This window comes from Zootoca vivipara, chromosome 6, assembly GCF_963506605.1.
Source record: "Zootoca vivipara chromosome 6, rZooViv1.1, whole genome shotgun sequence".
NCBI classification, from domain to species: Eukaryota; Metazoa; Chordata; class Lepidosauria; order Squamata; family Lacertidae; genus Zootoca; species Zootoca vivipara.
The window spans coordinates 22,987,268-23,002,814 of record NC_083281.1 but is presented as its reverse complement, the minus strand read 5'-3'; the positions used below and the strand labels follow the sequence as shown (position 1 = coordinate 23,002,814).

Sequence of the window (15,547 nt, the reverse complement as noted above, 5' to 3'; positions counted from 1 at the left end):
TTCTTATTTATTACTAGGGGCTGCTGCCTGTCCTTGCTTCGTTCACCAATCGGCAACTACGCAGTCCTCAGCGTGATGGCATCCTTACAATTCATTATATAGATAGATATGGCAAGGTTACTCACTTTGTCGGCCCAGAACAAGAGGCTGTTTATTGAGGCTAGCACACAACAACAATGGAAATATGCCCCTGAATAAAAGTTGCTGGGATTCACTAGTAGGGAAAGTTTCGTTGCATTCAGGTCATGCTTGTGAGCTCATAAGCCCATAGGTTAGCCACTGTGGGAACAGGATGCTAGACTAGAAGGACCACTGGCCTGATCCAGCAGGCTCTTCTTATGTTATTAACTATTAAAGCAAATATGACTGTTTGTAGCAACTTTAAAAAAAAACTGCCTCCCAACACAACACGCCTCCTTGGAAGCCTGAGCAAAATTGGGCAATGCCATCCAGTGCATGAAAAACACTCCATTTATGAGGAGGCCATGTGGGTGATGAAGTGAGACATAACCTTAGGTGTTTCAGTATATTTCTGAAGTTATGCCTCATAAGTTTTAACAAGCTTCAATTGGAAACCAGCCAGCTCCCACACTGAGGCTGCACTCCCTAACCTTCGGTGACCAAAATTTTCCACTCAGTCTGCTTGCTGTTATTGCTGTACCCACCTGCCCAGTGTTTTCCGAGAGCTGCGCTGTTATTATTTGCTACTGCAATTCATGCCACCGGGAAGCCGAAATTCTGCAACTGTGTGATGGGAAAACAAATCAGTCTGCAACTAAAGTGCGTTGCATTATGCAATGGCTACAGATTTCCTATGTTCACAAACTATGATTCCAGCCTTCTTTTTTAAAACACTGGCCTTATAAGCCCCTTGCACTGCTGTCAACCTGGAAAGTCAGAATACTCTTAACTATTGGACCATCTAGTTCAGCATTCCAGGGTTTCCCAAACTTGGGTCTCCAGCTGTTTTTGGACTACAACTCCCATCATCCCTAGCTAGCAGGACCAGTGGACAGGGATGATGGGGGTTGTAGTCCAGAAACAGATGGAGACCCAAGTTTGGGAAACCCTGGTCTACACTCTTTACACTGAGTGGCACCCAGTGTTGGCTGTTGCCCATTGGGAGCCCAAACAGTAAGGGGAGCCAGAGCCAATGGCAGGCTCCAGTTTTGGAGCCATCCTCCTCCCTGCTGAGTCCTACCAGGGCAACAAGGAAACTAAAGAAGGGGGGAGGGAGGAGGCAACTGACAGCCAGGACCATCTTCTGGCCAGGTTGTAAGTAGATATGTAGGCAGATGAGAGGCTGGTTAGGGGACACTGTAGACCAGCCTCCACTGCTTTCAACATCTCTCCAGGATTTCAGGTGTTCCCTGGAGATGGCAGGTGGGGATCAAACCTGGGACCTTCTCCATGTCAAGCAGATGCTCTAACACTGAGGTCTGGCTGCACCTTCCACCTTTCCCTTTCTTCCGAAGCACTTCCCTAGGAGCCCTGCAGCCCATCTTGAGATCTGCTCTTCCCCCTTTTCTCACTTTGGCTCGTCCATTCTGTCCCATCCCTGAGAGTGCTGATTTCATCTGGTCCGGAGGGAACTGGCCAAGGTTCCCAAGGCAGCATCTTGTTGATGAATGGATGGGTTGCATCACCCTGTCCTCTCCCCTGCTGAGCAGGTTTTAGGACCAAGCTGCCTTTCCCAACCAGAGGCAATCAGGACAGAGAGCTGGGAGTGTACACCTCGCCAAGCCAAGCCGGAGAACAGGACAGACCGGAGAAGTGATTAAAAAGGGGGGGAAGACAATGAAGGCGGCCATAGAGCTCACCATCCCGATTGCCTTGTTGGCCACAGGTGGGTTGCCAACAGGGGAACTCCCTGCTGCTGCGAATAACCTTTCTTCTCCTTACACCCAAGAGAGAAGGCAGTCGTTCTGACTCCCGACTCCCTTAGGTAGAGTAACCAAGGCTGCGTACACACCATGGACTTAAAGCACAATCTCTCCGCCGCCCCCCCTTCCAAGAATCCTGGGAACTGTGGCTTACCTCTTCTCAGCACCCTTAACAAACTACAGTTTCCAGGATTCTTTGGGGCAGATATGCTTTAAAAGTATGGCATATGTGCAGCTTGAGAGCAACAGGAACGAAGGCTCCTGCACCTAAAACAATTGCACTGAAGACAGAATTTTGGTGGGCATTAGCTTGTCCTCTCTCAGTGCTACAGAGTGGAGAAAAGCTGTCCCCCACAAAATTCCCTCTTCCATTCCAGTATTAATGGTTCCACCCTTAGTAAGGGGCATTCTTTGTATCAGCGCCTTAATTATTCCTTCGCCTAATTCTCAAATTGAAATATGGCAACCTGTGGTTCCCGTTCCTCCAATTTTAACCACACTGTTTCTCTCCCACATCATGTACTGGAATCCGATCAGCCACAGGCTCATCTCCTAATTATCATCTACCGCACCCTTTCCAAGTTGGAAAAAGTAACGTGTATTCCTGGCTTTTAGCAACACCCATCATTGACCCTGTTCGCAGCATTCGATTCTACTGCTCCTTTCCTCCAGGTGGAAAGTGGACCCAAATTGGTTCTGACCCACAGTTCTTTCCCTCAAAAGCAGGTGGGGAATAGGGCCAGCTCTGGAGCTTGGTAAGGTCAGGCATTTGCCGAGGGGCGCCAAAATCAGCAAAGGGTCACTACCCCCCCCCCAAAAAAAATTCATTTGCATTCTCTCTTCTGACACAGAGCATTCAAAATAGTTAAAGATGATGTGTGAAAATTCTTAATTTTCACTGCCTGCCTATTCATTGTGCATTCAAGATTATTTGTGCTCATGGTGGTATCAACAATGTAGTTATCCATCCAGTTTTCAATACAGGTTGTGCCTTCCGAGTTTTCAGGGCAGACACGCAGCATGGCTTCCAAACCAGTACATGTTTCAGAACTTCCTTCTGATATCCTGAAACTCTTTATACAGTTGTACCTTGGCTCCCAAATGCCTTGGGAGTCAAACATTCCAGCTCCCAAACGACTGAAAACCCGAAGTGAGTGTTCTAGTTTTCGAACATTTTTTTGGAAGCTGAACATCCGGCACGGCTTCCGCTATTGCTTCCGGTGTGCCTGCGCAATCAGAAGCCGCGCCTTGGTTTCCGAACTTTTCAGAAGTCGAACGGACTTCCGGAACGGATTCCATTCGACTTCCGGGGTACGTTTGTACTGCAATCGCTCTCTGATTTGTTTCTCCATCCTACTTTTGTTGCTCTACATCAGAAGAGCAGCCCTCCAGAAAGAAATAATGCAATAAAACTGGGGAAGAATCACAAGGTGACTACTAAAGCAGAATGATATGTGGACAGTTCGGGATAAATCCACCATTCATGCAACTGTTATTGTTGCACAAACGACATGTTGCAGAACACATATAAATGCACAAAAACAGACCAGGTGGAAAGAAGCCCCCTGCAGGACTCCCTACAAGTGCCTTGCCACAGAGTCACACACACCCCACCACAAACACACACACACACCAAACTTTCGAATGGTACCATCATGGAATTAAAATCCAGGATTCCTAGCTTTACCTGCTCCAGTCGCTTCTCTTGCCGAATGGTTTCAGGGAGGCAACTCTGGAATCTCAGCTTGCATCCTGCCTTGCAGAGACCAGCATATGAACACATCGCAGTACAACCTCAGAAACACCAACCTACCCACACAAGTCAGTGGGAGATGTTAACTCTTCCTCCTCCGTTCCTCCACTGCCCTGGGCTGAAATGGGCTTATTGGTCAGCTTGGTGCTTATTTAATATACATGGTTTCTTGATTTGCACAAAGTCCATCAACACTTTTCAATGGGTCTTAGGCTGTGATACGAGCCCCACATGCCTGGCAGCAAAGCCAATTTAATTCTGAGTGGACATAGCTAGGATCATGCTGTTAAAGAACTACTTGCTTTTTATTGTTGCTTGAAGTGCCTATTCCACGGGTATTGCTTGGTTTTTTTGCTACGGTCCCATCATCCTACTACAGTGATGGCAAACCTATGACACGCATGTCAGACGTGACACGCAGAGCCCTCACTGCTGGCACGCGCCCCATCGGCCCATTCACGCTGTTGTTGTCGTTTTTGTTGTTGTTGTTGTTTTCCCCCCATTTGTTCTCCAGCTCCTCCTCACGCGACAGCTTGTCTCTGCTGTTAAAACCCGGATCCTTTGTTGTTGTTATTGTTGCTGGTAGCCAGAGATTGGTTTTTTAACCCGTTCTGTGCTGGGGGTTTTGGCGTTTTGGCAGACTATGTTGGTGTTGCGTGTTAGTTCCAGTGAAGGTATTATTCGTCATTTATTTCTGTTCTCTTTCCCCCCCCCCCTAAAAGCGCAGCAGCTTTCGGGCATCCTTCCCAAAAAAGCAAAGCAACTTTTGCACACTCACCCCAAACAAAACCTCCAAAACTTTGGTCAGCAGCTCCCCCGAAAAAGCTCAACAACTCTGGGCACTCTGTGATAAATAAGGGTTCTTTTGTTTGGTTTGGTTAAATAATTAGTTTTTGGTTTATTAAATACAGTTATATATTAGAATTATACATTTTTATTATTTAAACTATAAATATCGCGAAATTATGGTTTTTTTCTCGAAGTGACATACCACCCAAGTTATGCTCGGTTTTTTGGCGAATTTTGACACACCAAGCTCAAAAGGTTGCCCATCACTGTCCTACTAGGTACTATACTAGTTTTAGTAGCATTTTGGTGCTGTTTGGAGTGCTTGCTTCCGTTTTGCTTTAAAACTGAGTTGTGATTTATTTGCTTGTGCGTATCATTCTGAACTCCTTTGTGAAACTTCTTCTATGAAGAGGAGCATATGCTTTTTTAAAATAAAATTTTAAAAGTTAATCAAATGTGTGTTTTTTTAAAAAATAATTAATTAATTTGAAAACAACCCAATCCTTGCCTTCAATAAAACACAGAGAGATGAGAAAATCCTTGTTCATTATTTTTTTTAAGGTAGGCATGTCCAGACATCGAGAAGGCCCCTGTACATTTAAGGCAGAGGTGGGGAAACTGAGGCCTGGGTACCAAATGTGGCACTTGAAGCACTTTCTGTCTGGCCCTCACAACTCTCTCCAAGCCACCCTCCCTCCCCAGGCCCACCCTCACTGTCCCTGCTTCACACCCTCCTTGTATTTTTTTTTCCTGGTTGGAATCTGTCCTTGAACTCTGATCACACTTCTTTCTTGGCTGGAGGGAGGCGGGTGGGAGTATGTTTGTGTGTGCGCAAATCCACCTTCTAAACAAAGGCATTTACTGCTTCACCCTCGTTTGCCTCTGGCCTCACCCACCACAGGCATGCGGGGGTTTTATATTCATTTTTGCTTTTCTAAAAGGGAGGGAAGGCAAAGTATCCCAAAGAAAGGCAACCTTGTGGCTGGTAGCTGATCTGAAGGAGGGCTTTCAACAGAGGTTGGGTGCCCATCCATCAGGGATTTTTTTTCAGCTGCAATTCCTGCTTTGCAGGGGCTCGGCTAGATGGCCCCTGAGGTTCCTTCCAATGTTGCCCCAGGAAGGTTCCCCATCCCCAGATTTAAGGGGTGCCCAGTTCCACAGGGGCATCTTATCCAAGCACTCGGGTGGGGAAATATGTCCTTGAAGGGGGTGAAAAAGACTCCTTTGCCAAATGTCATTTCAGCTTTGCTTCCTGAAGCTTGTGGCCTGTCTTGCCACAAGTGCCTGGGGACACGTGAGAATTGCACAAACCAGCAGCAACTCTGTGGCAGCAACGAGACCCTTTGCATGGAGGAAACACGAGCTACCTATGGTACGTGGCCCAGGGAAGGGGTTGCCAACTGACCTGGCCTGTGCATGTCCCTTGATCTGCAGAAATTGTCAGGGGATTCTTTTTTAAAAAAACAAAACATTTTTGCAGAGAGTTGTGCGTCACCACCTGCCTGCAATGTGGTCAGAGTGTGGGACTAGGACCTGCAAGACCAGAGTTCAAATCCCCACTCAGCCGTGAAGAAGGCATAAATACAATAATATATAAAATAAATCCAGCCACTGCACAGTCAAAAGCACAGGCACAGTGACACACTGAAAAAGTAGCAGCCCTTTGCTGTCCCAACAGGAAAAGTTGATCGATCACCATTCCCTCTAGGTGCCCCGCTAGCCTTAATGAACTGGGGTTCATCAAGCCTGTGTTTGGGCTGTGTTTTGCCCGGTGCGTCACCTCTGGTTGCGGTCACGATCCGTTCCAGGGTGACGTTCGCACCCCAAAAAGTCTGCAGCCAGAGCGATGCTTCTGCGCATGCGCGAAGCACGCAGAACGCTTCTGCGCATGCGCGCGTGGCGAAACCCGGAAGCAAACACTTGCGGGTTTGCCGCGTTCGTGAGCTGAAAAGACACAACCTGAAACAGACGCAACATGAAGTATGACTGTAGTCTTATCTCAGATCTCTATCACTTAAAAAAAAAAAATCCATGTGTGACCTTGGCTGGTTAGCTTTGTCTCCAGGCAAGAAGGGTCATTAGCTGCCCATTTAAGGGCTCCCTGGCCTGGCGTTTAACATTCAATTTGCTGCTTCAGAGGTTTATGTGTTTGTTTAAAGGAAGCATATGACTAAGTAGGAGAAGGTGCTCCTGTAGGTTAACATCGGGCAGGAAAACAGAGGTCAGTTCTGAGAAGCCTAGAGCCCTAGATCACCACCTTTTGGAACATTTCTCTTTGCAGAACTCAACAGGGAGGAGGAGGAGGATGGGTGCAAAAGCAGAATCAGCTGGCTCTGCCTGTCATTGGCTCTGGCTTCGCCGATTGTTGGTTTCCCTGCTGGGATGGCGCATCTTGTTTTGCAGCTTACTGCTATGCATATTTACCCCTAATATAGGGTTGCCATACAGTCATACCTCAGAAGTCAAACAGAACCCATTCTGGAAGACCATCTGACTTCCGAAACGTTCGACTTCCGAAGTGCGGCTTTTGATTGGCTGCAGGAAGCTCCTGCAGCCAATCAGAAGACGCAGAACCCCCATCAGACGTTCGGCTTCCAAAAGAACATTCGGAGACCAGAACAGTCACTTCTGGTTTTCAATCATTCAGGAGCCGGAACGTTCGACTCCCAAGGCGTTCGGGAGCTGAGGCACGACTGTATTTCAAAAAGCAAAAATCTGGACACAAAAAGTTGTTGAGGTTTTTTTGGGGGGGGGGGAATCGCCCAAAAAGTTGTTTGGGGGAAATCGCCCAAAAACAACATTTCCTGATTCTGTTTTCAAAAAACCTAGACATTTTGCCTATTTTTGAAAACAAAATCCCCCTGGAAGTTAATTTTGCCACTGCAATCCAGGATGTGTCTGGGAAAACCTACCTAATATGGCAACCCTACCTAATATATGCCTTTTTATAAGTATTGTTCCGTTAGGTAACTGCATTGCAAAATTCGGATAACTGCAAATTCTGAAGGGTGGCTGTGTTTCGTCTCCTTTTTAAAAAAAGAGTGGATTTCATAAGCTCACATTTAGCCCCCTCCCTAGTGACCAGTGGGTTACTTGCTGTTTGTAAGCCTCATCATGAATCTTAGCTACCATCTTGCTGTGCCTTCCCTTCCCTAGGCCCTATAAGTGAGACCCTGAAGAGAGGGTGCACCACATCCCAGCACTGCCAGTCCTACTTCTCCACCCGCAGGGGCTTCGTATCGCGAAGCATCTACTGCTGTTCCGAAGACCTGTGCAACGATGTCCCCTACAATGGTAAGAGTCCCTGGAGTATGGTCAGCCCTGAAGTGGAAATTATCACACCTCTGAGCTCTCCAGAGACATGTGCGACACACTGGAAAGAGCTGCCTTGCTCACTTTCATGAGCCACTAACTATGGCCACGTTCACACCATAATTTAAAGCAATATGATACTGCTTTTTGCTTTCATGGCTTCACCCAAAGAATTCTGGGAGCTGTGATTTAAAAGTGCCAAGAGGTGACCCTTGATTCCCTCACAGAGCTAGCATCATTCCCTCTTCACAGGAAACTCTGGGAACTGTAGCTCAGGGAGGGAAATAGCAGTCTCCTAACAACTCTCGGCACCCTTAACAAACTACAGCTCCCAGAATTCTGTGGGAGAAGCCTTGGATGATTAAACTGGTATCATAATGCTTTAGATTTATGGTGTGAATGTGGCCTATCTCCTGCTCTCTGTATGGGACAGTCAGTGGTGTCAAATGTTTATTGTTATTTTGGTTTATTACCCATCCTTGATCAGGAGTCCCCAAATGGGTCACAGCCGTTTAATACAACAACACTTAAAACAGTTTGAAACAAATTAAGGTGGGTCCCAAATATATATATCTGTCAAGGGTCAAAGGCCAATGCAAGCACGAGTGTCCTCTGCAAATGACCAAAATATGTATAATGAAGGTGCCAGCCACACCTCTCTGGTGAGGGAACTCCACAACTCAGGAACTTCTGCAGAGAAGGCCCTCTGCCGGGTCACACTCACCCCAAACCTCTGAGGGAGGTGGAACCACCAAGAGGGTCTGCGTGAAAGGAAGTGGCCTTTTAGATATTTGGGGCCTACATTGTTTTTAGGGCTTTAAACATTGGCATGGGCTCCTTGACCACCTTCTGGACTACTGCTGCCACCCAAGCTCCTGAGGGAGGTGCAACCACCAGGAGGGCCTCTCAGAATGTAGATTTTGAGGTGCTATTTACTGAAGCCTTCCACAAGCAGTGCTCGTGGGCCTCAGAATTGGTGACCCTTCTTTTTTCTTGCCTTCCCACAGTCACGTACAGCACTGAACGCAACGGAGTGGAGTGTTACAGTTGCATAGGCAGTTTGGAGGAGTGTAATGGGACCAGAATTCCCACAGCCCAGTGCAGGGGTAAAGAGAACCGCTGCGTGGAAATCTCTCGCCAGTGGCTGCCAGGTAAACTATCTGAGAGGTGTTTTTGTGCCCTTCCAATTTGTCACTTCTTTCAAAATTCAGCCCCCCCCCCACAGTTGCCCCAAAGCTATAACTGCTTCTATGGTTCCCCCGCTTTGATGTCAAAAGGCTTTTTGTACCTCCTCAAGCCCTGCTGGGGGGAAAAATCCATTTAAAATAATAATACAGTGGAACCTTGGTTCTCAAAGGGCTTAGTTGATGAACAAATCGGCTCCCGGACGCCGGAAACCCGGAAGTAAGTGTTCCAGTTTTTGAAAAAACTTTGGAAGCCGAACACCCAATGTGGTTGTTGGCCATTGTAGCCGGGGCAGCTGCACCAATCAGAAGCCGCGTCTTGGTTTTCGAACATTCCGGGAGTCGAAAGGACTTCCGGAACAGATTATGTTCAAGAACCAAGGTTCCACTGTAATAATAATAATTACTAAACTGCCCCCATCGGTACCCCACTGTGATGCCAAAAGGTGTTTGTTTGTTTTTGTGGGACTCCCAAAATTTGCCGTTAAAAAAATAATAATTGTGTGTGTGTACAAGTTTTACCAAGCACTTCTGTAGATCCTCAGCTGTGGTTCTGGGATGCCGAAAGGTTTTTGCGATTCCCCGACTCCCCAGAGTGTAGAAATAAAGGAAGGGAAAGCCACACTCACTTTGCACTTTGGTATGTTGGCCCTGCCCACTTTGGCATGGGGGCAGCGGGCCCCAGCCCTTGGCCCCAAAAATGCTTAGCCACCTCTGATAGAAACAGAGGTGTGTCTGCTTAAGAACCCCTGCTGGTTTTGGTGGCAGAAGCCATGTGTACATTGCAAAAGATCTCAGGTGGATTCTAGGGCGCACTCTCAGTTCATGTGGGGCAATGGCCTGGCCTCTCCAGTGTCCCATGTGAACTGGCGGTGTGCTGGTGGTGCCTACTGGAACTGGAGGAGCAGAAGGAGAGGAGACCAATGGAAAGTGGAACCAGAGCCATTGAGAGGCGGAGGCATCCCCTGGCTGGTTGTAAGTGTGCATTGCACTGCAGGAGAAAATCAAGGAGTCCTGCGTGGTTGTCAACTCACTGCGAATGCAGCCTGAATGCCATTGAGCTCCTCTATAGTGTGCTTGGCATACAGAATAACCCAGCCCTTCACTCAAATACACTCCCCAACAGCCATTGGCAATGATCTTTGACACCCTCCTCTGTTTCCACAGGAACAGGTCTGGTGGAGCCCATCATCAAAGGCTGTGGGAATTACCCCAAAGAGGAAACGCTCTTGGCATACAGCATAGGAGGCAAAATCAGCTACGTGGCCATCCGTGTCTGTGAAGGTTCCAGGTGCAACAACAGCTCTTTCACAGGTAACTCTGGGTTGCAGGTTTACTGGGATGACCCAAACTGGAGCGGCAGGAGTCTTCAGCCAATTTCGACTCAAATGTGCATGCCAAAACTAAAATGAAACTTTGGGTGCTTTGTGTTTAAAATTTCATCCCCGTATATTCATGCATCACTGAGGACTTTGAAACCAAAATTTGAAAATTGCAAAAACTCAGAAGTCCAGTTTTTTTAAAAAAGAATATCCCTGGATTGCATAGATGTATTTTTAAAGTCCTTTTGGCTCACATGTCCGTCCGTCCATATTCCCCCCACCCCATATAAAAATATCCCACTCACAAAAAGCAGCATTATTAGGCAGTAAATATCTGTGAACAAGACTGGGCAATATTTGTTATTATATTTAATAATAATAATAAATTTGTATCCCACAAGGGCCAGAAAACTTGGGGGGCAAAGCAGTTTCCCCAAATGTGGATTAACTACCCCCCTACAAGTAAGCACACAGGCAAGAATCCAACACAATAGCTTTCGCTCTCTCTCTCTCTTGCTCTCTCTCTCGCTCTCTCTCTCTCTCGCTCTCGCTCTCTCTCCCCCTCCCCCCCCCCCAGCATCTCTGATCCTGGAAATAGTATATGGTCATCCCTGAATAATAGCCATGAATTTGCCCCTGCATTACATCAAAACTCCTCCACTCTCACTCTCTCTGTATGACTGTGTCAGAAATGGAATCCAGGAATTTCTGGTTCCTAATTTTGTCCCACATGTCATTCTGGCCTCAAAAAATGCAAATAGCAGCTGTGGGGAGATGAGGTTTGTGTTGGGGCTGGAAGAGACAGAGTTAAACTCCTCATTCCCACAGTCCAGAGGCTGCTCAGCTCTCCTAACAGCTGCTATTTGCAGAGCAAATAAACAAAATCATGCTAATTGTCACACCTAATTTGGCCCTTACTGAAAAAGACTTTTGTCTCCTACCTTTCAGGATTTTCCGTGAGGGAACTCAACGGGCTGGTGTGTTACAGCTGCCTAGATGCAGGAAATGATGAATGCAGCGCAGAGAATCTGCAACTCATGAACTGCATGGGAAACATGGACCATTGCATGAATGTCATAGGTAAGAGATGGTGCAAGATTTATGGCAATAGGTGGAGGAGGCTTTTGAGTAGGCAGTGCCTCCTCAGGTGGTAGTAATGATAATTATCTTACACTTCTAAAGTGCCTAACATTTTCTAAGTGTTGTATCTATATTAAAAGATAGGGCTGTCCCTGCCCACAGGCACACAATCTGATAGGCATGATACGAAAGGAAAAGGGAATGGGGAGGGTAAAGGAAAGCAAGCACCAGAGCAGGTGTGCCTTCACTTGCTAGTGGATGGGGCCAGGTTGGTTTCCTCTTTGTTGTGATCCTAAAATACCTTCTGAGGTCCACCTCACATGTACCAATCACGGTACTAGCCAAGGTCAGTTCTCAAGATGGCTTACTTGCAGCACTGGAAAGCCCAAATGGTTTAAGAATGCAAGCATACATGCACACCAATTAATACACAGCATGATAATAAACTACCTTGGCCCAGTATACCTGAAGGAGCATCTCCACCCCCATCATTCAGCCCGGACAATCACGTCCAGCTCCGGGGGCCTTCTGGTGATTCCCTCACTGTGAGAGGTGAGGTTACAGAGAACCAGGGAGAGGGCCCTCCCGTCAGATGTCAAAGAGATAAACAACTACCTGAATTTTAGAATACATCTGAAGGCAGCCCTGTTTAGGTTTTAATGTTTGATGTTTTATCGTGTTTTTAATATTCTGTTGGAAGCCAACCAGAGCGGCTGGGGAAACCCAGCCAGATGGGCGAAGTATAAATAATAACTTATTATGGTGATGATGATCCCACAGCCAGGGCCAGCCCAAGATATTTTGGCACCTGAAGCAAACCACAAAATGGTACTCCCCACCCCCTGCCCAGGGAAGGAAGTGTGAGTGAAGATCTACATCAGGAGCAATCGGGGAGACAAATCAACCTTATCCAGTGGGGGACATGGGAGTCAAAGGGTTTCACAGCAGGGAAATGGGCCCATTCTGAATCATGCCAGGCAGGTACAGAGCCCAGGAGAGCCCATGGGGCAGCCAGGAGACATTCCCAGCTCTACCTGAAGATGTCAAAGGTTGAACCTGAGACCTTCAGCATTCAAAGCTGATGAGTTACGGCCCTTCCTCACAGTCCTGTCACATCCTGGCCCTTCCAGCTTCTGGTTACAGGAAGCTACGAGTAAGTTCATTTTCCCCAAACACAAGGAATGCATGATTAGGATTCAAGACAAAGGATGGATGAGAAATTTGATTCAGGATGCATTTAAAGCCGAATCAATCAAATCCGCACTTTCTGAAACAATATGCAAACCGAAACACAGCCATCCTACAAAATTCATACTTATCTGAATTTTGCAGTGCAGTTCTCCAATCAAGTAATGTTTATAAGAATACATGAATTAGGGGAGAGTGTGCATTAAAATGAAGCTATAAAATGCATTGGATACTTACCTGTCAGGGGAGACACCTTGATCATTGGATACAAAAATGCATTAGATTGTAGAGAATTGCTTGCCTAAAATGTGTCACATTAGTAAAAAAAATGCCTGGAACAATGTTTTTGTTAGGAGAAAATTGCCCTGAAATGCTGGTGAATTTCCATGAATATATATATTCATGTATATTAGGTCCAACTCACATGTACCAAAATAAAAAAATTCCTTCAGTAGCACCTTAAAGACCAACTAAGTTTATATTTTGGTATGAGCTTTCGTGTGCATGCACACTTCTTCAGATACACTAGAAACAGAATCACGTGTACCAATCACGGTACTAGCCAAGGTCAGTTCTCGAGATGGCTTACTTGCAGCACTGGAAAGCCCAAATGGTTTAAGAACGTAAGCATACATGCACACCAATTAATACACAGCATGATAATAAACGACCTATATATCATATATACCATATATACCAGTATATATAGGCAGCAGAAATGTAAGAACTGAATTTAAGATTGGGGGAATGAGTAACAGAGAGAAATTAAATTGACCAACACTCCTATCCCTACTCATATGATCTGATCCCTCGTCCTGGGAAGATAATTGGCAATGCAACTCCCTTCCCTCCTCTCCTCTCTTCCAACGCAGATTACGTCCGCGGCGCCACCCTCCGAGCTGGCTGCGCCAACCAGCAGCTCTGCCAGGATATGGTCTTCTATGGAACACTGCTGCCCAAGCTTCCCGTCAGCTACGTGACCTGCTGCCAGGGCCCCTTCTGCAATGGAGCGCCAGGCCAGGGTGAAAGGAGAGGCAAAGGCATCCTCATCGCCCTGCTGGCAGCCCCACTGTTCATAGCCCTGAACTAAACCACAAATGCCTTCTTCGCCCGTCTGCCCCCGTCCCAAATGCCAAACTCCTTTAGATCAGCTGCCGCAGAAAGGCAATTGCTCTGTCCCAGGTTAGCAGTGCCCCACCTGCATCACCCAGGTGTGTCTTTCTTTGGTAACGTGATGGGAGCAGGACTTCTGGAACTCTTCCTACCCATAAGGCCGTCCTTCTTAGCCCTGCCAGGTTTCAATGAACTTCGCCAACCCTCCCACAACAACTCAAAAGGACGCAGCCCACAAGAGGTCAAGCTGTTTGCTTCCTTAAATTTCCACCCACGTCCGGTGCAACCACTCGGGATTACTTGCTCCGGGAGCTTTAATAAGATTATGTGATGGAAAAACCAGGCCATCTCTCATGGCCCCTGAGCCACCCCCTTGAGTGTGAAAAGGACTTTTAACGTCACGTTTTGTATTTCCCTTTTTTGTAGCGGCTGCCTCTCTCAACTCATTTCAGAAAGTTGGGAGGGAGGGAGGGGAATAAGCAGGCAGAAAACCAAATAAATGGCTTGGAAATCAGTGGCACAGCTGGGTTAGTTCCAGCCTCGGATCCAGGGAGATTAATTTCTAATTCATTTCTGCAGATTTCACGCCAGCGGCTGGTCTGTTTCTTGGCAGGACCATCTTCGGCAGTAGCAGATTGCAAGCTCCAACCTTGCAGTGTCTCTAGTTTGGCCAGAAAAGGCAAGGCTTTAAATACACTCTCCCTGGAAGATTTCCCCCCTACTTTTCCCCACCCCAAAAAAAAAACTTTCTAACATTCGTTATAACCCCAGATGGATGGGGTAGAAATAATATTATTATTATTATTATTATTATTCGGATGAGGGGTTGCACAGGCAAATGAGCTGCAATCTGACTGAAGATGGGTCATCCCAATACAATGGTACCTCGGAAGTCAAACGGAGTCCGTTCTGGAAGTCCGTTTGACTTCCAAAACATTCGGAAACCAAGGCATGGCTTCCGATTGGCTGCAGGAAGCTCCTGCAGCCAATCAGAAGCCACAGAAGCCGCGCCCGATGTTCGGGTTCCAAAGAACGTTTGCAGACTGCAACAATCACTTCCGAGTTTGTGGCATTTGGGAGCCAAAATGTTTGACTCGCAAGGCGTTTGCAAACCAAGGTACGACTGTACATCATAAAAGCATCTTTGGGACAAAGGAAAAGTGGGGAGGATTGGGGAGTCCCAGGGCAATCCAGGTTCAAATTCCTGCTCATCCTGAAAGCAAATTTGGTGATGTTGGGCCAGATTCTCACTTTCAACCCAGCCTACCCCATAGGGTTGTTGAAATGATAAAACAGGAGGGAGGACAGGGGAAAAATATAACTGCATAAATCAGGCATCCCCAAACTCGGCCCTCCAGATGTTTTGGAACTACAACTCCCACCATCCCTAGCTAACAGGACCAGTGGTCAAGGATGATGGGAATTGTAGTTCTAAAACATCTGGAGGGCCAAGTTTGGGGGTGCCTGGCATAAATGAATGAAGATGGATGGCGAAATACAGAAAGGAGGCTGACTAAGGGCGCATCCACACTCCTGCTTGTCCCATGCCTTGAAAGCTTGGGTCCAAGTAGTTCTCCAATTGTCCCGTGCTTTATAGGCATGTGTCTGAGCAGTTTTTTGTTTGCCCTGCTGCTTTCCCGGGAAAGCCCTCTCTTTAGCGCAGAATCGGAGCAAATGTTGAGCAGTAAAGAGTGGTTTTTCCCAGGGGGGAAGAGACACGACAAGCAGAATTCTGGATGATCCCAGAGGTCACTTCCAGGCAGGGGATGGTGATGATTTGCAATAATTTAACATGCAACATTAAAAATGGCTTAAGACAACTTATAGTAAAAGGGCCATTCACATATTGCGAGTAGGGTGTTGGCAACAGTTTGTTTCTTTTTAACTGAAGGTCCCAGGATATCCATGCACATGCATGACAAC

At 46.9% G+C, this 15,547-nt stretch overlaps 2 protein-coding genes across 5 annotated transcripts in view; one reads left to right on the top strand and one right to left on the bottom strand.

Moving 5' to 3' along the window:
• The window catches only part of LOC118087731 (urokinase plasminogen activator surface receptor), a 30,214-nt gene that overhangs the window by 13,180 nt on the left and 1,487 nt on the right, over window positions 1-15,547 (bottom strand). The window contains exon 2 of one of the 4 annotated variants that reach the window (XM_035120670.2): window positions 11,185-11,285. The exons of 2 other annotated variants lie outside the window; for them this stretch is intronic. The gene's annotated coding sequence lies outside the window, so the exon portion shown is untranslated. Of the gene's footprint in view, window positions 1-3,570; window positions 4,308-11,184; window positions 11,286-15,547 lie in introns of those variants that run through there. One more of the 4 variants, XM_035120674.2, reaches the window with a different exon arrangement.
• On the top strand, window positions 1,798-13,843 carry LOC118087732 (urokinase plasminogen activator surface receptor-like). Its single transcript, XM_035120675.2, has 7 exons — window positions 1,798-1,846; window positions 5,669-5,797; window positions 7,582-7,719; window positions 8,745-8,888; window positions 10,089-10,235; window positions 11,192-11,323; window positions 13,384-13,843. The coding sequence occupies exons 1-7, from the start codon at window positions 1,798-1,800 to the stop codon at window positions 13,599-13,601; spliced, it is 957 nt and encodes a 318-aa protein (XP_034976566.2). The 3' UTR covers window positions 13,602-13,843.